General features: G+C 45.7%; 1 protein-coding gene across 2 annotated transcripts in view; it reads left to right on the plus strand.

Annotated features, from left to right (window-relative positions):
- Positions 1-5,482, plus strand: part of CNOT10 (CCR4-NOT transcription complex subunit 10) — a 63,069-nt gene extending 57,587 nt beyond the window's left edge. Inside the window, exons 18-19 of one of the 2 annotated variants that reach the window (XM_079933120.1) lie at positions 3,935-4,010; positions 4,977-5,482. In XM_079933120.1, coding sequence (XP_079789246.1) covers positions 3,935-4,010; positions 4,977-5,128 — 228 coding nt within the window. In that variant the 3' untranslated portion in view covers positions 5,129-5,482. The remainder of the gene's footprint in view (positions 1-3,934; positions 4,011-4,976) is intronic. The other variant, XM_079933121.1, reaches the window with a different exon arrangement.
- The last annotated feature ends 18,111 nt before the right edge of the window (positions 5,483-23,593 follow it).

Raw genomic sequence — 23,593 nt, forward strand, 5'->3', positions numbered from 1 at the left:
TGCAAAACAGTTTTTATATAATCCTGTATATGCAGAAAAGATCTCCAAATGAACACGCCACAAACTGTTAACACTGGCTGCAGGGCTGGCAAGATAAGTACTGTGTAGATGGAGCACTGAACTGGGAGACTTTTCACTGGATAGTCATAGGCTTTTTAGCTTTGAATTGTATAAATCTCTGTCCACTCAAAAAGTTAAATTACAAATACGTCTTTTAAGAAGAAGGGTTCACAAAGTCAGTACCAAAGAAACTCTATATACAATAAAGAAAGCTCCTGACAATGTGTAACTAAAACAGACCCCTGACTTCTACCACTGAGAGGGGCCTCATCAGCAGGTCTCAAGGAAGGTTCTGATTGGGTCTCTTTAGGTCACCTGCCCATCCCTGGACTGATCATGGGCAGGGACCCATACCTGTAGTAGGAGAACAGGTACTGCCATTGGCAGCCCCAGAGGAGTTTCCCAGAATTGGAAAGGGATAATTCCTCAGAAGAATATTAATTCAGGACCTCCCTGGCAGTCCAGTGGTTAAGACTCCATGCTTCCAATGCAAGGGGCGTGGGCTCGATCCCTGGTAGGGGAACTAAGATCCCACATGCTGTGCAGCACAGCCAAAAGAGTTAAAAAAAAAAAAAAATTAGGGGGAAGAAAAGGGTATTAATTCAGCACATGTGCTTCTGGGCTAAGCCAAGGGAATAAGACAGTAGTAAATAAGTGGACATGATACAACCTTGCCCCCATGGACCTTACAGTTAGGAGATGTCTTCCTAAAAAGGGAATTACAAGATCAGGGGTTATGCAGAATTTTCAGACTTCTAATATAGAAAGTTTGTGCCAGGGACTCTCCTGGTGGCACAGTGGTTAAGAATCCACCTGCCAATGCAGGGGACACAGGTTCGAGCCCTGGTCTGGGAAGATCCCACATGCCGCGGAGCAACTAAGTTCATGTGCCACAACTGCTGAGCCTGCACTCTACAGCCCATGAGCCACAACTACTGAAGCCCGTGTGCCTAGAGCCTGTGCTCCGCCACAAGAGAAGCCACGGCAGTGAGAAGCCTGCACACCGCAACGAAGAGTAGCCCCCACTCGCCATAACTAGAGAAAGCCTGCATGCAGCAATGAAGACCCAACGCAGCCATAAATAAATAAACAAATAAATTTATTAAAAATGAAGGAAAAAAAAAGAAAGTTTGTGCCAGATGGTGTATTCACCAGCAGCACATAAGAGAACCCACATCCCCATATGTTTGCCAGAGTAACTGAAACTGAAATTAAACCTATTCTCAGAAGGTAAGGCAGCTTCCTATGAAGGTGACCTTGTTGTGTCTAGAAGTGAAGATTTACCATGTGGAAAATAACCATGAGTGATATTTAGTCGACTTAGTGGCATCTGGTCAGCATTTCTGATCCAGAATCAGTAAAGTGAAGTGATGGACTGTCCAGGGAACACGTTTGATCTTATCTAGGAGTTGAGTGCAGGAGTTAAATGGGAAGAGTTAAAACGTTGTGCTGTTCTCCGTGGCAAGGCTGGGCTATTGAACAGCCCTTTGGAAAGTGCCCGTGGACCTCAAGGCCTGCAGCACACAGGCTTTGGATGTGAAGTTGCAGTGTGTACACTCTAGCTCAGGTTCTTGTGCAGCAGGTGGCCATGGCGGCAGCCACGCTGGGAGAGACAGATGGTGTCAGGCCTGGTTTGGGGTCTGAAGGGGGTTTTGTTTTGGTCCCTTGGTTTTTAGGTTAATCCAGTGGCTGGACCTTGTTAATGGGGAGGCCCACCGTGCCTGGGAGGGAGAACAATGATGTGTGAAGAGTTGGATAGGGCTCAAGTAGAGGTTTCCGAGGTTGCCTGCCCACCACTAACTATTATGAACAGCCAGTAAGCAAAATACCATTCTCTCATAAAGTTGTTGCCATGAGTTCTTGTATTTTAGAAAAGGCTGCAGTCAGTGCAAAGGACAATAGATGACCTGTGTTAACTAGCCAGTTGGAAGGAAAATGGAGATTTTAATATCCACAAAATGATGTAAAGGTGGTCTTGCCTATTTAAAGCTAGGCCAAAAGTATAAAATCTCATTTTCTGAACTGAGCTGTGGTACATCAGTGATGTGGTAGGAGGAATGAAAAGCCTCCTTGCTTCATTCACGAGGAACCTGGGAGCATGTGCTCTGGATGAGAACCCCCACTAGTCTGAGATTTCTTCTAATGCTGCCCGAACCTGACCTTGTGCCCGTTTCTGGTCCCCCAGATGTCTCCCACACTCACCCCGTGGCCTGCACTGCCGTGCCTCCCCACTTTCTGCCTCTCAGGTATCCACCCTTGGAGGACAGAGATAGGCTTCCCTTGCCCAAAAGCTCTGCACTCGAAGAAACTCTTCTCTCTTCGTATTCATACTACGTTCACTTTCCTCTCCCTAACAGTAAATTTGTTTGGATTACTGTTAGTTATTTGCATGCTGTTTATTATCAGGGTAAATCCCTGTCTTACACCCACCTCTGGTCAATAAATATTTGTAAAGGACACTTTCTGATTAGATTAAGGGAAGACGCAAAGCGGTCTGGAAGCATGAGCACCTGAACCTGGATGAGGGAATACCAGTTGATGGTAAGACGAGGAAGAGGCTGCGGCCCAGAGGGGCCCAGAATGAGGGAATAAACCTACAATCTCAGCACCTTCAACCAGAACAGGACTAAATCAGAAAACTGCAGGCTGGTGTTATGGCTCTCAGATCCAGGAAAGGACAGCATGTTGCCTAAACAAATAATTTTATTTGACTAAATTGTACTATTTCAGTCCTTAAGAATGGAGACATTGAACATGCTTTTTTTTGGCTGCGATGGGTCTTCGTTGCTGCACGCGGGCTTTCTCTAGTTGTGGAGAGCGGGGGCTGTTCTTTGTTGTGGTGCGCGGGCTGCTCTGCGGCATGTGGGATCTTTCCGGACCAGGGATCGAACCCGCATTCCCTGCATTGGCAGGCGGATTCTTAACCACTGCGCCACCAGGGATGTCCTGAACATGCTTAGTGGTATATTTTTTTTATATTTCCAGCCTTTTAAGTTTGAATTCTTATTCCTGACATTGGGAGTTTGCAGCTTACAATACTAAGCTGTTACTTAGGGGAAAAAAATAGACATGCAGATTTGGATAGAGGTGCAACTGTGTGTGTCTGGTGAAGAACTACCAGCAGACCTGGATGGGTGACTGGAGTGTAGAGTCAGGAGTGTCTGATCACCCATCTCAAAACCAAATACAGCCAAGAGATAGAAGAAAACCAAGAGGGAAGGAAAGCTTTCTCCTATTAAGAACTCATTATGGATTAGGCAAGGGAAGATAAATATTTAACTAAAAATAACATGTCTAGTTTAATGGGGAGGGATCAAGACAAAGACAGCTGGACTTCCCTGGTGGTCTAGTGGTTAAGAATCCACCTGCCAGTGCAGGGGATACGGGTTCGATCCCTGGTCTGGGAAGATCCCACATGCCGCAGGGCAACTACTGAGCCTGCGCCACAACTACTGAGCCTGTGCTCTAAGGCCCGCGTTCCGCAACTACTGAAGCCTGTGCGCCTACAGCCCATGCTCTGCCACAAGAGAAGCCACTGCAATAAGAAGCCCATGCACTGCAACGAAGAGTAGCCCCCACTCGCCACAACCAGAGAAAGACCGCTTGCAGCAATGAAGACCCAGCGCAGCCGAAAACATAAATATTTAAATTAGATTACATAAAAAATAAGAGTTATAATGAAGTAGCTTTAAAAAAAAAAAGACAAAGACAGCTGAGGACAATCCAAGCAGAACTGTAGTGTCCCAGTGAGGTTGAGTAAGTTTGCTAATTTGTCATTGGTAGGTTGACATTCCTTTTTTTTTTTTTTTGACACTACTTGGAGTTATCTTACGCTGTCAGTTTCTCATGGGTCTCTTTTTTGTTTTGAGCAAAGGCGGCCTCAATGATCCATCCTAAAGAGGTGCCCCCTGAAGCCATCCTGCTGGCTGTCTACCTTGAGCTGCAGAATGGTGAGTGATTCTTCTCTTGAGTTAGGACTGGAGCCCTGCAAAGAGCCCGAGATTTTTGGTGTCTGCTTTTTCTCTTTGAAATTTAAGGGGTATTACCCATCAAGTTCTTCTAGACAAAAATATAGCGAGGGAGTTTTTGGTATCTTGCAAATTCCTACTTCTTGCAGGTTAAGCATATTTCCTTTTATCTGTGAAAATGGAGAATAGCATAACTTCTGACAATTATAATTCATCTCTACTAATTAACCTTTCTCTTAGGCATCCAAATGACTCTAATTGAGAACCTGAGTCAGAATGCAGTGGGTTTGAGTTGTATACCTTGGTGTTTTAAACATAGGTGTCGTTAATGAGTTTTACAGTAAGCCAGTTCCTGCTGAGAATTTTTTATTCAGACCTAAATCCAGGTCATGCCTTTGGGGCATATACAACCTCCAGGATGTAGCTTACTGGAAGAAAGGCTGTGGGCCCTACATAAGAGAAGGTGTGAAGTAGAAAAGAAGAGCTGAATGGGGGAAATGAGAGGGGACCAAAGTTTTAAGAGTTCTTAGTCATATCCCCTTGCTGAAATCCTTCCAAGGCTCCCCTCTTTTTATAGCTGAAGAAGGAGCATTAAGTGCCTGGCACCCAGCAGGCCTTGTCCTCCTAAAAGCTGTAGTAGGGTTAGTGCATGGTCTTAGAGCCCTTCTTTTGCGCAGTCCACCTGTAGACAAGTTATCAAACTGGGCTCCACCTTAGAATCAGTGCAAAGCTTTTAAAAATCCCATCACCCAGGTCACACACGAAATTTCTTAAATCAGAATTTCTGGGAATGGTGCAGCGGCCATTACATGATTCCAGTGTACAGCAAAGGTTGCAGACCACTGCTCTTCTCCATCACCTTTTACCCCCTTGCGGGATTCTGACGGCTTGCTTTGTATGTGGTGGTATTGTTATATGCTTTTTTTGTGATGAGAAGTGTTTTTATAGGTAATACCCAGCTGGCCTTACAGATCATCAAAAGGAATCAGCTGCTCCCTGCAGTGAAAACACTCTCTGAAATGAGAAAGAAGCCAGTGTTCCAGCCTGTCCACCCGATCCAGCCCATCCAAATGCCGGCGTTCACTGTACAGAGAAAGTGATATTTTGCGCTTGGAAAACTGTTACCTGAGACCCAGGGGAGTATTTGCAGGCCTTTTTAGTTGTATCACAGCAAAATGAATAAAAGACAGATGGTAAAGGATACTAGTTTTGAAGACACAATTTTGAAATGATTCTAATCCCTGAATTTTTTTGCCGGAAGCTTACATCAAATTAAGGATTCACAGCTCATTTTCATCGGTTTTCCTTTAATCTTTGCTAGACTACTATTTTTGAGCCATTATGTGATATATATGTGTCATAGGCAATTAAAACACAGTCTTACCAGAACAGTCTCGTATAATACATTTTGTCTTTCTTGCAACGGTTAGAGTATTTTGGCATCTGAGATTTAGTGTTAAAGTTTTAAAAATGGAGAGAACGGTATGAGCAGATGAGTAGCCAGTCCAGAAGCCGATCAGAGGGGAGGGGAGGGGAGGTTGGTGTGTTGTACACCTAGTTAGGACTAAAAGGGCCAGAAAATGCATAATAAAACTCATGGGCTAGTCAAATTGGGTTAAGAAGAGATGACTGATCTGATAGGAATCAATCATTTGCTTAAAAACTACAGATGAAGACAAACAGAGTTGAGGGCACTGGTCTCGTTCACCCTCCTGTACCCATAGGCAGAAGCACCGGTTCTGGACCCTGTTAGCAGGGAGTTCAAGGTTCATTGCTAACCCCTTTGGAAATGCAAACAGGAACTTAAAAGCTTCTTTCCAAGACAGGTATGTGTTGCAGGATTGACGTGGCCAAAATTTGTCCATAGGGTCGATACACTAACTGTAAGTAGGAAAAACAAAACACACTACATACAGGCTTGCTTTAGAAAAACTGGGTGACCCCTAGTCAAGAGCACATTTGGTAGATTCATCAGAGCTTGCCGTTTAGGATCATCCCTTGCTGTCAACATCTCTTCAGTTCCCAACTTTGGAGAACAAGTTCAGATAGGGAAACATACTAGCTGAATCTACATGGTTACTCGGTTTCACAACTGGAGAGGGGAGTGTTTGGATAAGCACATGAATTTATCTGAAACTTTATCTGAATTATTCTGTTGCTGATATCAGTTTAGTTAGGGATCTACACAAGAACTGAGTATTTGTGATGTGACTAGACATTGCCCACAGATGACTCAGAGAAAGGGAGCAATTCTTCTTTCACTTGAACACGGGATGGATGTGCACAAGGGCTCGACTGCTCTTTTGCCACGTTGCAGTTGTTTATATACAGAGCAGATTCTTTCCAGGAGGATGCAGGAAACAGAGGTGGCCTAGCTCCCTTGGGCCTCTCGAAGGCTTTTCCAAATGGGATGGGATTAGGACCCGTAAGCTGCACTGGTGCTGGTCCAAGTCTGCAGGTGCTGCTTTCCCAAGCCCCAGACAAGCAGCAGCACCGTGGGACCCCCTTGTGTGCTGCAGGGTGGTAGCGTTGCTTAGCCAGGGCATTTCCTGGACAGAGTCCACATGCTTCATAAACTGCTGGGAACCCACAGGGTCTTGGGTAGTGTATGGTGGTAGAAGGCCTGTAATTGTACTCGAGGGCAGTACATCTTTGGAGAAATCTCAAAAAAATTAGAACTTTCCCTGCTTGCAGGTTGGTTTTGGGGGGAAAGCAGTAATAGCTATGAGGCAGATTAGGCCCCACGTTGCTGTGTTAAATAATACTCTTGGCTGCAAGTAGCACAAAATGGATCCATGATTTAAACAAAGGTAGTTTTTCTCTCAGTTGAGAAGGTGGTACGTAGGCAGCTGGTGGCCTTTGCTCTAGTGCTCAGTGATGCCATCAGGGACTCAGCCTTGTTTTTCTCACACCACTGTCTTTAGCATTTGGGCTTTTGTCCCCGTGGTCACAGGATGTTCCAGCATTACATCTGCACTGAGGGCAAGAAGAAGAGGGCAAAGGCAGCCTATCGTGACAGGAGACCATTAGGAACAAAGTTTTCCCAGAAACCCCCAGCAGACCTCGGCTTCCCTCTCCTTTGTAGGGCAAGTCATGTAGCTATCCTTAGCTGCCGCTGCTGGGACAGCCCTGCACATCTTACGGGGAAGCCAGTGAAGTGTTTTCCCAACTGGAGAACTCTATATATGATGTGTTGTCAAATTATGATCCCAGCAGCCCAGCTTTGCCTTCCACTGTGGCCCTTGGCAGATCTGAACACAGTACATGTAAGCTTTTCACCTCTGTGACTTGTCATATGGAGTCCATCAGCCAGCTGGCTTCTCCCACCTGTTTTTCCTGCCCCAATCCTTTAGCACCACGTCTGCTAACAGAGATAATCCTAACTGTGCTGAGAAGGTTTAGGTTCCACGTCCCTGAAGTTTTTCCTAGCTGTCCCAGTTTCTCCCCCGCCTTTGTGTCCCTTGATCATACCTTTTCTTCTATGGTAGAGGGTATTCTGTAGTTTAACAGGTGCAGGTGCTCAAACGGTGGTGTCATATCTGATGGGGTTGTGAATTCTGAGACGAGCCTCGTTAGCTTCTGTTCAGGCTCGATCACCAGCAAAATGGGGCAAAATTCACTGCATGGGTCCCTTCACAGACCCAGAGAGAACGTGATTGTGAGTGTCCCCAGAACTGCAAGCCATGAACTCTCAGAAGAGCTGGAGTAGTCTTTCATTTTGCCCAGGCCCTTACTCCACAAGACAACACCCCTGCGGAGCCAGCGCCTTCAGGGGCCTCTCCTGCCCCGCCTGCACCCCAACCCCACTCTCAGAACAACACAACTGCTGTTCTCACCACGCAGAACCCCTTATCGACTAAAGCTGGGAGCTCTGCCCCTCACCCAACCCAAATGACTTGATTACTCTCGAGGCTTTTGATGGGTTTGCACAACGAGGCTAACTTTCCTCAGGGCCTCGTGTGAAGATTAAGATGAGATGATGAATGCAAAGGGCACTGGGTGGGCATTCACTACAGGTGAGTTCACTTACCCTCCTGTTGCCCAGAGGATCTGCTCAGCCCAGTCACCCTCGACACTGCCTTCCTTTCAGCCTTGCCTCTCTCAGGCTCCCATCCAGCCCCCTACTTGGAAGCCACCTGGAGAAAGGTGACCGACGACATTGTGGACCCTGGAGCCAGGTTCTTGGACTGGCTTCAAATCTCAGCTCTCTCACTGGGACAAGCTTGATCTGGAACAAGTTATTTTGCTTCTTTGTGCCTCAGTTTCTTCATCTGTAAAAGGAGGACACTGACAGTACCTACCTCACAGGCTTGGAGTGAGGTTTAAGGTCCTGGACATTGTTGCTGGATATGAACTCCAAATGTACAAAGGGGAACTCTATAATTTTTTACTGTATAATATAAGGGATAACCAAAGCAGAAACTGTTTTCTGAGCCACTGACACTGTGGAGTTGGGTGGTAGAGAGCAGGGGGACTCCTCCAGGTAAATGGCTGTCTCCTTCACTCTGGATACATCCAGTGTCTGGGCTGTAGTTGTTGTTCAGTAGATACTGGCATCCTGTGTTCTCATCCCATTCTTACCTGCCTCACCCAGGCCCTCATCCTTGGATGACAAGAGGTCTCTTCCCCACCCTTTCCTCCTCACCTCGGCCTGTGGCCTGTGACTGCCTGCAGCACAGCCCTGACTCCCGCTGGGGGCCTCTTCATGGTAACTGCTCCCCTTTTCCTACTGAGCTTCCGTTGATCCCTCCCTTACACTCCATGTGTTATCCAAACTGGAATCTGCTGTCTCCCAAAAGTGGTCACCATTTCCCATCCCTAGGACTTTGCTTCAGTCTCCTCCACTCCCTAGAACTTCGTTCCAGTTTCAGTGTGTACACATCCTGGCTGTCTCACACTAACTCCCAAGGAGATACCTGTTACAAACCAAGTCTTCATTCATTCCACATGTGCTTACTGGAGGCGTGTTCCGGGTTGGTGAGCTTTTCACAGAGCCCTGTGGTCTTCAGGCTCAGTCTATGTTCTGTTCTTTGTCATCTGTTTCCTTCCCCTTCCTGGACTGTGAGTACTTTGAAGACAGGGCTGTGCATTATACAGTGTGTGGATTGTTCTAGATAAACAATAAAGTCTGCAGAACAGAACTTTGGGTGCTTGCTTTCTAGGTCTGGCAGTGTCACAGGAACTACTTTCAAGGTGGGATGGCTTATTAACATAATCCCAGGGTTCACGGGGCCTCAGCATCCTTGACCCTCTGAGCCTCATCAAGTGAGTTAAATACTGACCCAGGATGGGTGGGTTACTGGTGAAACTCAGCTGGCCCAGCCTAAAGTAACCAAACCTATACCTACACACAACAAGCAGTTTACGCACTCGGCTTCCCTTCCTCCCTGGGAAGAACCGGGCCGAAATGCAGGCCCTGGGGTGGGAGTGGGAGTGCCCCGGGGGGGGGGAGGCAGCGAAGTTCATTAGTCCCCTCATTTGGGGCAAAGGGGATCCGTGTGGTGACAAACAATCGTCCTGGAGGATTTAGGCGGATTTGGCCAAGTGTCCCTGTGGGCCCCAAGCCTCATCCTAATCCCGTCCACATTTCTGGCTACTTAGGATCGCATTAAATGTCAAAGCCAGCGTTTAGGGAAATATCTACATTTCGTATGCATCGCCCTAGTCAAAAGAAAAGCTGGAGCGAACCTTCGAGCAATTGGCGCGAGAGCCGCTCTGTGTGGTCCGGAGGGTGAATGGGGAGAGGGGGGCGGCGCCCTCGCGGCCTCCCCGCCCAGGAATGCGGGCTTTTCACATGTAGAAAATGCTAACGCTTTGTTCCAGCCTCGGCCTCCCGGAGGTACCGAGGCGCCCGACCGGATTGTCACTGCTGCATTTGCATGTGGGCGCCCCGGTCCAGTCCCCACCCCCAACGCTCCCCTCCCCTCCCCCCAGCACGGCTTTCCTGGGGGCTTCTGAGACTGAGGGTGAGGGAAGGCCGCCTGCAAATGTCCTCTGCCATCACTGAGTCCCCGCTAAAGCCACAGGTAGCTATTCTGGAATTCTCTGAATGAATATCCTTTCCCCTGAGGCACCAGGCAGGTGAATTTTTTGACTCCAATTTCAAGATGTTATTTTACATTTTAAGTTATATGACACAATTTATTCCATCGAGGAAGATCAAGGGGTTGCATGAACCATCCTGCAGTCCCGTTTCACACTAATGTTCTTGTGGCAAGAACCCTGCGTTTGATGTGACACTGCATGGGCTCCAAAGTAACCACTGTGCGGCTCATCCTCCGAGGGAGCAGCCGAGAGCCCTCAGGTGGCTGGGGGAGGGAAGAGTCCAAAGGGTTAAGCAGGGCCGGTGGTCCCGCGGACGGGCCTCGGGGCCCGGAGCGCCACCTGCCGGTAGCACTGTCGGCGCAGTGAACCAGCCCCCGAGGAGCTGAGACAGTGCCAACCCGGGGGACCCCTCGTCCCCGGCGAGACTCCACGTTTACCACCTCGTAAAGCCACCCCACACGAGGGCGCCGCGCGTTAGCTCTGGCTGACACCCAGGGCCCCAGAGATGCAGGCAGAAAAACGAGATCTGGCTCAACATACTGTTTCCTCCGATCCTACGGTGTTTCTTTAATTACATTCCTTTTCATTTTACTAATTTTCTTATATTTATTGTATTAGCTTTATTTATTTTTATTTTAGTTATTTCCTTTTATTTCGTTCTTATTTCGCTTATTCCACTTCGTTATTTTACTTGATTATTTCATTTCATATTCATTTTGTTTTACTACTTTTATTTCATTACTTAATTTCGTTTATTTTGCTTTGTTTTTATATTCTGTATTATTTTATTCATTTTATCTCATTGATTCATTTCATTTGTTTTTATTTTCTCTTATTTTACTTATTTGTGGTTGAAGGGAAAGATGGATACCTTTTTCATCCTATTCTAAGGTTTATGTATTTTCCTGCCTCTGAGTTTTGAGAAATAGTGAAAATGAATACAATCTCAGCTAATTATTCAGGGTGTTTGCCTAATCTCCACAACTAAATTGGAAGCACCTGAAAGTCAGGGGCAAGGTTTGATATCATAATTGGACCAGGGAAATGTGTTCACCAAAAGCCATTAATAAATATTTCTCCAGTTGACACAATGTGAAACGCTCGTTGCATGTCCAGTCAATCAGATATTTAAACTGCATCAAGGTACCTTCTCTGGATAGCTGCCTCTAGAGCTCCAAGCCAACATGAGGATGGGAGACAAGGACCCAAGAATTCGAACAAACTTCATGGAGGAAGTGTCACTTCAGGTGGGCAGGTAGAGGGGGCAGGAGACAACTACAGGTGACTGGACCATAGGGGGCATGTTACAGATAAAACTAGGAAAGAAGTTCCTGTGGTGTTTTTTTTTTTTTTTTTCCTGTCACACTGCGGTGGGTCTCAGCTGCTAGAGGGAGAGTGGTCTGTAATTTGAGGTAGGCAAGGGGTCATTTGTCAGGGAAGTCTCAGCTCTCAGACGCTATGGTTCTTTGGGTTCCATGGAGGCCATAGCGCTTGTGACCCACCCACCCCCAAAGACCCTGTGCATATGGTGTATGTAATTTCAGAGAAGGGGAGAATGAGTCACTATTTATTTGCTATTAATTGTCTGGAAAGCACTACGAATTGCATTTCTGAATTTTCACCTTATCATCCCTCAACCTTTTATTCTGAAAAAGATTAAATTTATGGAAAAGATGAAAAAGTGGTTCTGTGAACACCTTTATACCCTAGATCCACCAGTTAGCACTTTGCTAACATTTGCTTTACCTTTCTTCCTCTCTTACTCTCTCTCCCCTACACACACTACACACACATACACCTCTCCCCTCTCTCTCTCTCTCTGTCTCCCTCTCTCTCTATTTTTCAAATGAACTTTTGAGAGTAAACTGCAGACATGATGATACTTCACTACTGAATACTTAAGCCTGTATCTCTAAGAAGAGGGCCATTCTCTGCAAAACCATAATAATTTTATTATAATAATTGTCTTTAATAAGACACAGTACATATTTCAATTTTCTCAGTTGTCCTCAAAATGCCCTTTGTTGCTGTTTTTCCACGTCAGGATCCTGCATTTCATTTGGTTGTCCTAAGTCCTCTTTAATTCAGAACATTCCCCCAACCTTTATGGTCACTCATGACATTGAAGGCTTTGAGGGTTCCAGGCCATGCACGGTCTTGGAGAAGATTCCTCCATCTGGATTTATCTGATTATTTGTTGATGACTACATGCATCTTTATGAGGAGGGGGCCCATTGCTTCCGTTCCTGACACCTCCTCCCCCCAGCTGAAGGACGTCTCCTCAGAAGCCTAGACCCTGGTTTCTTAATGTTCTGCTCTTGCTACCCTGTCTGTTGAGATTCCAATACCCCTATTCTTACACCACGCCCAAAACAACCCAAAAAGGAAAGCACCAAGACATCCAAGTTTCCCTTTCTAAAAATGGCACTCTTCCTGGATTGAGAAACTCAACTTTGTATTGCCGTTTAATGATTGTGGCTTTCATTAGCACTGAGCACTGGAAAGGGAAGGATCTGGGAGGTATGGGAAGTGGTTGCAGACCCAGAGCTGTGGCCAAGACGCTGGTTGGAGAAAACCTACTGGAATCAGAAGAAGTACCACGGTGGTAAGAAGGGGTTGGCCCGGCTTCCCACAATGGTTAAGAATCCGCCTGCCAGTGCAGGGGACACAGGTTCGAGCCCTGGTCCGGGAAGATCCCACATGCCACAGAGCAACTAAGCCCGTGAGCCACAACTACTGAGCCTGTGCTCTAGAGCCCGTGCTCTGCAACAAGAAGTCACTGCAATGAGAAGCCCGCACACCACGACGAAGGGTAGCCCCTGCTCGCCACAACTAGAGAAAGCCCGCAGGCAGCAACAAAGACCCAACGCAGCCAAAAATAATAAATAAACAAATAAATAAGTTGAAAAGAGAAAAAAAAAGAAGGGGTTGGCCATGGCTATTCATGCCTGACCTGCATATGGTGAAACACAGGGTGGACAGCAGTCCTGAGTTGGGGGTTAATCCATCTGCAGGTGGGAACAGGTCTTTGGGGACCTCCACTCACATACGGCTTTTAGAACTGGCATGGGTGGGAGGGGCAGAAAGAAAGAAGCCTCCTTTCAGCCCTTGGACCTCGTGGCTCCCGTTGCCACAGTCAGTAGTAGGGCCAAGAGGCCTGCGTGGACAAGAAAAAACAAACAAACAAACACAAATTCCAGTCTTGTACCAGCTTACTATTAGTAACAAAGTTTATTTACCTAATTAAATCCAATCTAATCTTAATCGCTCCTGACAACTTACAAAATTCTTTTCTCAAAGTTCCCTTTTTTCACAAACGTTTTATCACTTTTTGTGTCCGTATGATTTATCCCTTATTTTTCCCCCATCCAGAAACAAACAGCTCTAGGACAAAATTATTATCATCATTTTTCCTCAACAAAAATATCTCCTTTCTTTATACCTTCCCTCGCCGACGACATATATCCTACTTGCTTTACACACTGAAATGCTTCCCTTATCATTTTCAGTAGCTTTAATTACATATTACAATTTTTAACCCTTAAAAGCCTTAACAAAACCAAGAAACAAGTAATTGAAGTATTATACCAGCATTTACTGACTGGCAAACTTATGAATATATTCTATAACCTCTAAAAACTCACATTTTTCTCGTATCATAATTTCTCTTTAATGTGGTACAAGATACATATTTAATAAACCCAAACATCTTTTGAAATTCTGCTAATTAACCCAAGGCTGAAGTATCAGTCAAAGTGGGCTTTGTTAATATTTTAAGGACATGATGAGAGTTAACTTCAAGCTTTCTCCTAGGCATATTTTTGTTCTCTCAGGGTCAGAATTCTGAAAACAGTATTTTATCAAACTAGCTTTCTCTAAGTGTACTTCCCAACACAAACGGTCCTCAACGTCAGACACACATCAGAACCAACTGGCAAAATGCCCAAATAGCACTTCGTGCTCAAAAGAGAAGTTTGCCGGGTGCGCACCACTGGACTTACTTGGTCTTGGAGGTCGTCAGCTCGTTCGGAGGCATCTTTCCGTTTCACCAAGGAAAAGCGTACATTGGCAGCCAGTGCCAAGCAGGGGAGAAACAGGGAGGAGCCCCAAAACAAATGGTTTGGGCAGCCGCTAGGGATCCCCGCCAAACCCCTTTCAGGGCAGGGCCAGAGAGCCACGACCAGGAGTCTCCTCTCAGCCATCCCAACGCGTCTTCACGGCGGCCGCCCTGCTCAGGAAAACGCGGGAGCCAGATATCGCGAGAGCCCAGCCTCACGCTGGGAACCAAAATCTGTTAGCAAAAGTAGGTCCAGCTGCCCGCTGCTCAAAAGCAAATAGACAAGGCTGGTGGAAAGGAAAGCTTGCTTTATTTTGGAGGCCGGAAACCTAGGGGGATAGGCGGACTCCTGTCCAAAGGCCACTCCCCCCACTGACAATCAGTGGGCAAGAGCTTTTATAGAGTGAGGGAGGGGGCTACATGCAGAAACAGCACAGTCAGCTCTGACCATCATCTTGAAATTGGTCATCGGTGGTCTGAACACCATCATCTTTTTTTTTTTTGAATTTTATTTATTTTTAATACAGCAGGTTCTTATTAGTTATCTGTTTTATATATGTTAGTGTATATATGTCAATCCCCATCTCCCAATTCATCCCACCACAACCACCACCACCCCACCACCACCACTCTCCCCCCTTGGTATCCATACATTTGTTCTCTACACCTGTGTCTCTAGTTCTGCCCTGCAAACCGGTTCATCTGTACCATTTTTCTAGGTTCCACATATATGCGTTAATATACGATATTTGTTTTTCTCTTTCTGACTTACTTCACTCTGTGTGACAGTCTCTAGATCCATCCATGTCTCTACAAATGACCCAGTTTCGTTCCTTTTTATGACTGAGTAATATTCCACTGTATATATGTACCACATCTTCTTTATCCATTCACCTGCTGATGGGCATTTAGGTTGCTTCCACGACCTGGCTATTGTAAATAGTGCTGCAATGAACATTGGGGTGCATGTGTCTTTGAATTATGGTTTTCTCAGGGTATATGCCCAGTAGTGGGATTGCTGGGTCATATGGTAATTCTATTTTTAGTTTTTTAAGGAACCTCCATACTGTTCTCCATAGTGGCTGTATCAATTTACATTCCCACCAACAGTGCAAGAGGGTTCCCTTTTCTCCACACCCTCTCCAGCATTTATTGTTTGTAGATTTTCTGATGATGGCCACTCTGATGGGTGTGAGGTGATACCTCATGGCAGTTTTGATTTGCATTTCTCTAATAATTAGTGATGTTGAGCAGCTTTTCATGTGCTTCTTGGCCATCTATATATCTTCTTTGGAGAAATGTCTCTTTAAGTCTTCTGCCCATTTTTGGATTGGGTTGTTTGTTTTTTTAATATTGAGCTGCATGAGCTGTTTACATATTTTGGAGATTAATCCTTTGTCTGTTGATTCGTTTGCAAATATTTTCTCCCATTCTGAGGGTTGTCTTTTCATCTTGTTTATGGTTTCCTTTGCTGTGCAGTAGCTTTTAAGTTTACTTAGGTCCCATTTGTTTCTTTTTGTTTTTATTTTCATTATTCTAGGAGGTGGGTCAAAAAAGATCTTGCTGTGATTTATGTCAAAGAGTGTTCTGACTATGTTTTCCTCTAAGAGTTTTATAGTATCTGGTCTTATATTTAGGTCGTTAATCCATTTTGAGTTTATTTTTGTGTATGGTGTTAGGGAGTGTTCTAATTTCGTTCTTTTACATGTAGCTGTCCAGTTCTCCCAGCACCACTTATTAAAGAGACTGTCTTTTCTCCATTGTATATCCTTGCCTCCTTTGTCATAGATTAGTTGACCATAGGTGCGTTGACCACCATCATCTTGATTGTTTTAAGTACAGTTAATTTTCAGCTCCAGGGTCTGTTTGTTGCCATTTCCTTGAGGCCAATTCTTGGAATTGTGGCAGCTTATGTCATGGCTACAGTCTGGTCATCATGTAGTTAGCTTCTTCCACCTGGTGGGGGTTTCAGTATCTATAAGGCAGCTATAGATAATATTCTGAGCCGTATCTTATAGATATGGCTCAGAATATTATCTATAGCTCCTTGAGAAGGAACTAAAAGTCCTTGACTCTGCTTAATGACTAATCTTATTATTTAGACTTGCTGGACTGTTTTCCTTTGTTTCTGCATTTTCTCACTTCTCAGATTAAACTTATTCTTTGGCTAAAGTTTTTCCATAGACAAAAGGCAGGCGGGGGAATTCCCTGGCAGTCCAGTGGTAAGGACTCCATGCTTCCAATGCAGGGGGCGCAGTTTCAGTCACTGGTCGGGGAACTAAGATCCCACACACTGTGCAGTGCAGCCAAAAAAAAAAAAAAGGCAGCCTGAGGACATGGGGGGCAAGGATCATAGGGTCCTGCTCTGGTTTAGGACCGTCCTTTCAGGGAAAGGGCCTCACCTGGCTGCCCCTTGCTTGGAGCCTCTGACTTTTCCAGGCCTTCTCTCTCAGAGAAGGAAATAGGTGTTTTCTTCCTTTCTGGGCTTTCCCAAGAACAGTGTGAAAACTCCTGAAAAACCCAACAGGAATTCCCTGGTGGTCCAGTGGTTAGGACTCAGTGCTTTCACTGCTGTTTCCTGGGTTGGATCCCTGGTCAGGGACCTAAGATCCCACAAGCTGCACGGCATGGCAAAAAACAAAAACAGGGCTTCCCTGGTGGCACAGTGGTTGAGAGTCCGCCTGCCGATGCAGGGGACACAGGTTCGTGTCCCAATGAGGGAAGATCCCACATGCCGCGGAGCGACTGGGCCCGTGAGCCATGGCCGCTGAGCCTGTGTGTCCGGAGCCTGTGCTCCACAATGGGAGAAACCACAACAGTGAGGGGCCCGCGTACCAAAAAAAAAAAAAAAAAAGATAAAACAAATACAAAAAGAATACAGTGGCTTTGTGGATCAGGAATCTGAGGTCACTAGCAGCCCCTCATTTGGCCTCAGTCAGCCCCTCAGAGGCCATAGAAGCAGAGTGGCTGTTGGCTAGCCTGGTACTTCTGTGATAATTGTCCTCTCCACTTGATGTCACAATGTTTTACAGAACTCTGAGTATGGGTTGTCTTACCCATCTGTCTCTCTGTCTATTCATCTATCTATGTATCTATCTATCTTTAACTCAAGTCCAGACCAGGCTGATGAGGAAAATAATAGGCAGGATTCTTCTGGGAGGAAATAACAAGCTTTGGTCCCTCATCCATGGATTCATGCAGTAAAATTCATACAGCAAACGGGTTCAAGTCCTCTGGAAACTGGCTTAAGCCAGAGACAGCTATGGACGGTTGGGATTGAGGCCAGAATTCGGGAGAGAAAGTCTAGACTTTTCTTGTTATGGTCTTTTGTATTTTGGGAATTTCAACTATGTTTAGTTGTTCAAAAAAATTTTGAAAGGAAACAAGGGGACTAATAAGAGGAGCCCCGGGGCTTCCCTGGTGGCGCAGTGGTTGGGAGTCCGCCTGCTGATTCAGGGGACACGGGTTCGTGCCCCGGTCTGGGAGGATCCCACATACGGCGGAGCGGCTGGGCCCGTGAGCCATGGCCACTGAGCCTGTGCGTCCAGAGCCTGTGCTCCGCAATGGGAGAGGCTGCAACAGTGAGAGGCCTGCGTACCAACAAAAAAAAAAAAAAGAGGAGCCCCCCCCCCCCCCCCCCCCGCCCATTGAAGGCGGGAGCCTTAAATATGAGAGGCAACCAGATGGAGCCCAGAAAGCCCTGGTTGTTGGCTTCCCTTCATAGGCCATCCAGGTTTTCCTTAGCTGAGAAGGAAAAGGGAATTTCATTTTCTTTGTCTTTCCTTTTTTTTTTTCTTGGCCGCACTGCACAGCATACAGGATCTTGTTTCCCCAACCAGGGATCCAATCCATGCCCCCCCAGCTGTGGAAGCACGGAGTCCTAACCACTGGACCGCCCGGGAATTCTTAAGGGATTTCTTCATTATGATCCAAAATAGAGATGAGTTTAGGGTGCTGCATGGCTGGACTTTCTAACCTTCAGAATCCCACTCCGCTCAAGAAAGGTCTTAATTAGGTCGAGCGGCCCTAACTTGACCTGCAGAGCCAGTGTCGCCCTTTTTAGAGGGTGATCCTACTGAATTAAAATTCAATTAATCCAACTTTAAGGGCAAGAAGGACGATTTGTGAAAAATCATTAAACAGCACATAAAACCCTTTGAGGAAGGGGGAATACAAGTACAGCCTGGCTTTTGTTAAGATACTTTGGGGCCAATGAGTTAACTTTTTGGAGGAATTTTAACAAGATAGCGGTCAAAGTGGAATTTGTTCGTGTCGTTTATTTAAGGTTTTACAAGGCCCTGCAAAGAGTCCTCCCCTGAGTCTGGACAAGAAGAGGGTTTGGTAACAATGTGGTGAGAGGTGAAATCTTAGGGGGCATTTTGAAACCTGTGAGGAAACCAAACAACTGGCCTGACTGCCTCAAAAATGTCAGGTCCTAGGAATACCTGGCAGTCCATTGGTTAGGACTCCAGGTTTCCATTGCAGGGGGTATGGGTTCGATCCCTGGTCTGGGAACTAAGATCCCCCATGCTGCACGGCGTGGCCAAAAAAAAGAAAAAGAAAAAAAGTCAGGTCCCGAAAAACAAAGGAGGGCTAGGGGTCTGCCCTGATTAAAGAGGATTGGAGAGACAGGACCATGGACGGCGGCCTGTGATCCCAGACTGGGTCCTGGGAAGGGAAAAACAAATGTGCCTGCAAAGGACATAATTGAGACAACTGGTGAAATGTGAATACAGTCTGTGGATTAGATAGTAGTCTTGTAGCAATGCTAAACTTCCTGATTTAGATACTGTACTTTGGTTACATAAGATAATGTTTGTATTCTTAGGAAAGGCACAGGAAGTGATTAGGAATAGAGAAGGGCATTGTACCCCCTCCCAAATGGTTCAGAAAAACAATTTTTAATCTATATATGTATTTTATTTAATAGATATCTGGGGCTTCCCTGGTGGCGCAGTGGTTGAGAGTCCGCCTGCCGATGCAGGGGACACAGGTTCATACCCCGGTCCGGGAAGATTCCCACATGCCGCGGAGCGGCTGGGCCCGTGAGCCATGGCCGCTGAGCCTGCGCGTCCGGAGCCTGTGCTCCGCAGCGCGAGAGGCCACAGTAGTGAGAGGCCTGCGTACCGGAAAAAAAAAAAAAAAAAAAAAAAAAAAAGCTAAGAAAGAAAGGAAGGAAGGAAGGAAGGAAAAAGGAAGGAAGAGAGGAAAAGAAGGAAGGAAAGAAGAAAAGGTGTGGTACTAAAGGAAATAGACAAAATGTTCATGTCTGATGGCAACATTTATTGGTTTCCTCCTGCCTGAAAAAAGCCCTAAAATAGGTACCAACAGGCTGCACAAGAAATAGGAACCTCCTAAGAGAGGCTTGTAACTAGACTGGGAAGACTGAAGGCATTTGCCTACAATCACTGAAAATACATGGTCATCCATGCATCCAGAGCCAGCATTTAACCAAGAGTCCCTGAGGGCCACCGGTGCCCAGACCAGAGCTGATGACTTAGCCTCGCCTCCAAGGAGCTAGCAGTTGTATATGGGAGACAGACATGTAAAATGACTGCAGTGTGGTTTGCCAGGAACCGGGACAGCAGCAGGAATGTGGGAGTTTGCTTCTCTTCTCGGTCTGGGGAGGAAACCAGCCAGAAATTACTTACTCCCCAGGTGGGACACTTGAAGTAGGTTTTGAAGACTGAGTAAGAATTTTTCAGTAAAGGGAAATTGTGAGCAATGGTAGAGGGGCCATTCTGCTGAGCACAGAGGTGGGAGACAGGATGCAATACTGAGCGATTTGTCAGCAAGTGATTTTTTATTGAGCCAAGGCCACAGGCTGGAGGCTGGACAGGTGAGTCATTGGTGACAGGCTTAGAGGAGGCCACGGGTTCTGAGCTGGGGTTGGAGCAGGGATTGCCTCGGATATGCAGAAACCGCATTTTGCACACAGATGGAGGGAATGTCTGGTACAAAAGTGCAGAGGTCAGGAATGAGCAAATCCCAAGGTGAAGGTCTGGTAAACACCTTGGAGCCTGGGAGTCTGCCCCAGGTGGGGCTGAGCAAGGTGTTTGCCGCTCACTGGAGCCTGCACACTTGCACTTGAGTCCTCAGCCTAGAGTGCCACGGTCAGGGGCAACCCAGCAAAACAGAAATGACTTTACCTATTTATAACAGAGGGAATTGAATGGAGAGTTTTGATTGGACAGGTGATAGAACCCAGAGGTCAGCTAGAGCAGGAAGCTGCTACCACACCTCGGCTGGGTGGAGGATCAAAGGAGGGGATGGAGTTATCAGAACCCAGGAGTCCCCTGCTGGAAGCTGAAATCACAGCAGGCCTGGAGGTGGAGCGAGGAAGAGATGCAATCATGGCTGGAGACTGGAGTTGCCACCCAAAGCAGAGAGCGTGATGGGGAGAAACCCCTGGCCTTTCCCTCCTTCCAGTTCTCTAATCAGCTGCCAGCCTCCTATTGGCCAAACCCAGCCAGAAGCCAGCTGACTTAGGAACCTGGGGAGTTAGGGCTGCAAAGATCAGGCCCTCTGAGACTCAGAACGGAGCTGGGAAGGGCAGGGAACAGATCTGAGGGCACACAGGTCCCAAAGCAGCCCGGTCAGGACTTCTCCAGGAATTGTTTTCTGTCCTACACGTAAGTTGCACATTTTTAGTGCCATGATCAGCTTAAACTCATTCAATCCCCCAGCATTCTATAGCTCAAGAAATGGTTTCACCATGTATCCAACTGCCCAGGCCAAAAATTTTGGAATCATCCCCAATCCCACCTCTTGATTTTTATCATTCTCTCATCCAAGCCATCAGCACATCTTACTGGCTCTACTTTCAAAATACAGTGTATTTCATTAATTTGAATAGGCACATTTTTTCATATGGTAATAATGGTATATGCTCCAGTCATCCACTGCTGCTTTACAAATGATTCCAAAATGTAGTTGTGTAAACAACGACCATTTTACTATACTCACAGATTACATAGGTCTGGAATTCAGACAAGGTACAGCAGAGGTTGTTTGTGTCAGCTTCACGATGTCTGAAATCTCAGCTGGGAAGACCTGAATGGCTGGGGTGACTCTAAGGGTGTGAGGGTAGAATCATCTAGAGATGACTTCACACACGTGTCTGGTTCCTTGGCTGGGATGATGCGAATAGTTGGAGCTCTCTGGATTTCTATCTATCTATCCATCCATCCAGCTATCTATCATTCATCATCTACCATCTATCTGTCTGTCTATCTATCCATCCATCTATCTATCATCTACCATCTGTCTACCTATCTGTCTCTCCATCCATCATTATAAATGTTCAGGACCTCTCCACATGGCCCCTCTATTACAGCAGCTCAGGGTTTCTGGGGTGAGTGTCCCACTGAGCAAGGTCTTGTCACAATGTTGTGTTAGTTTCAGGTGTACAGCAAAGTAATTCAGTCATATATGTATATATATATATATATATATATATATATACACACATATTCTTTATATATATTCTTTTTCAGATTCATTTCCATTATAGGTTATTACAAGATATTGAATATAAATTTACTAGCATCTATTTTTATCCCAATTTTATAGAAAAGGAAAACAAGGCCTAGAGAAAGACTTTTTAGATACAATAACAAAAGCACAATCCCTAGAAGAATAAACTGACATGGCTATAGCTTCTTCAGCATTCTACTACTAAATTCAAGCACTGGTCCTTGGGTGTCTGACCTCGACGTTCTAGTTTACACAGTGTCTTTAGAGAATTCTGTGCGCTGGCCACTGTGATGCAACCATTGGGCCAGGAATGCTCTGAGTTTATTAGTAGTGATTCTGACAAAGTTGATGCTGTAACATGAGTATGTAAATGTCAGAAAATTAGCAAAAGTCTTAGTCTACATATCGCAGACAGTTTTATCAGCATATTTTTAGCCTTGAAGTCCTCAGTGGCAAGTTTCTTCTGATGTGTTCTAATTCCAGTGTTTTAACCCTTTGCATCTTTAATGTTAAGACTTGTCTGCTAGAGGGCTTTATTCTTTAAAACTCCTTTTGTTTTCTGCAGAACTATCTGTGGTTTACAAAACAGATACTTCTTCCGCTTTAATATTTGATAGCTTACATCTAAAGGGAATTTTCAGGCTTCCCTGGTGGCACAGTGGTTGAGAGTCCGCCTGCCGATGCAGGGGACACGGGTTCGTGCTCTGGTTTGGGAAGATCCCACATGCCGCAGAGCGGCTGGGCCCGTGAGCCATGGCCACTGGTCCTGCGTGTCCGGAGCCTGTGCTCCACAACAGGAGAGGCCACAACAGTGAGAGGCCCACATAGCGCAAAAAAAAAGTAGAATCCGCCTGCCAGTGCAGGGGACATGGGTTCAAGCCCTGGTCCGGGAAGATCTCACATGCTGTGGAGCAACTAAGCCCGTGTGCCACAACTACTGAACCCACAAGCCACAGCTACTGAAGCCTGCGCACCTAGAGCCCATGCTTTGCAACAAGAGAAGCCATGACAATGAGAAGCCCACGCACCACAATGAAGAGTAGCCCCCACACACCGCAACTAAAAGAAAGCCTGTGCACAGCAACGAAGACGCAACACAGCCAAAAATAAATAAATAAATAAATTTATTTTTAAAAAAATAAATAAATAAAATAAGCTGTGTCTTAATGTATGTGATGAACACATGAAACTTTAATCCATGAGGTCCCATTTTTTGCTCTGTATGTCAAACATGCTAGTTCTTTGGTGCATGTGTAAGATTTAATGGTTCCATTGTGTTACTTGACCGTGACATTTTGGAGAAAAATTCCCAGCTGTAATGTTGTGGATGGTAGTTCTCACCGGATGCTAGACTTTTCAGAACCACTCTTCTTTTAATAAATTTTGCTGTGAAAACTGTTAAAAAAACAATAAATTGATAAACTGAACTTCATCAAAATATAAAATTCATTCAAAAGGAAATGAAAACACAGGCTACAGACTGAGAGAAAAATCTTCGCAAAGCATGTATCTGAAAAAGGACTCATATCCAAAATATATAAAGAACTCTCAAATAGTAAGACAGCAAACAACCCAATTTAAAAAAGGCAAAATCTATGAACAGACACTGCACCAGGGACTTCCCTGGTGGTCCAGTGGTTAAGAATCCTCCTTCCAATGCAAGGGATACAAGTTCGATCCCTGGTCAGGGAACTAAGATCCCACATGCCGCAGGGTAACTAAGATCAGGCACTCTGGAGCCCACGTGTCACAACTAGAAAGAAGCCCGTGCGCTGCAAGAAAGACCCCGCCTGCTGCAACTAAGACCCGATGCAGCCAAATAAATAAATATTTTTTAAAAAGACACTACATCAAAGAAGATCTATGATTTGTAAATAAACACGTGAAAAGAAGGTTAGACATCAGAGAAATGAAAATTAAAACCACGATGAGAGGGCTTCCCTGGTGGCGCAGTGGTTGAGAGTCCACCTGCCGATGCAGGGGACAC

Source organism: Stenella coeruleoalba (genome assembly GCF_951394435.1).
Source record: "Stenella coeruleoalba genome assembly, chromosome: 10".
NCBI classification, from domain to species: Eukaryota; Metazoa; Chordata; class Mammalia; order Artiodactyla; family Delphinidae; genus Stenella; species Stenella coeruleoalba.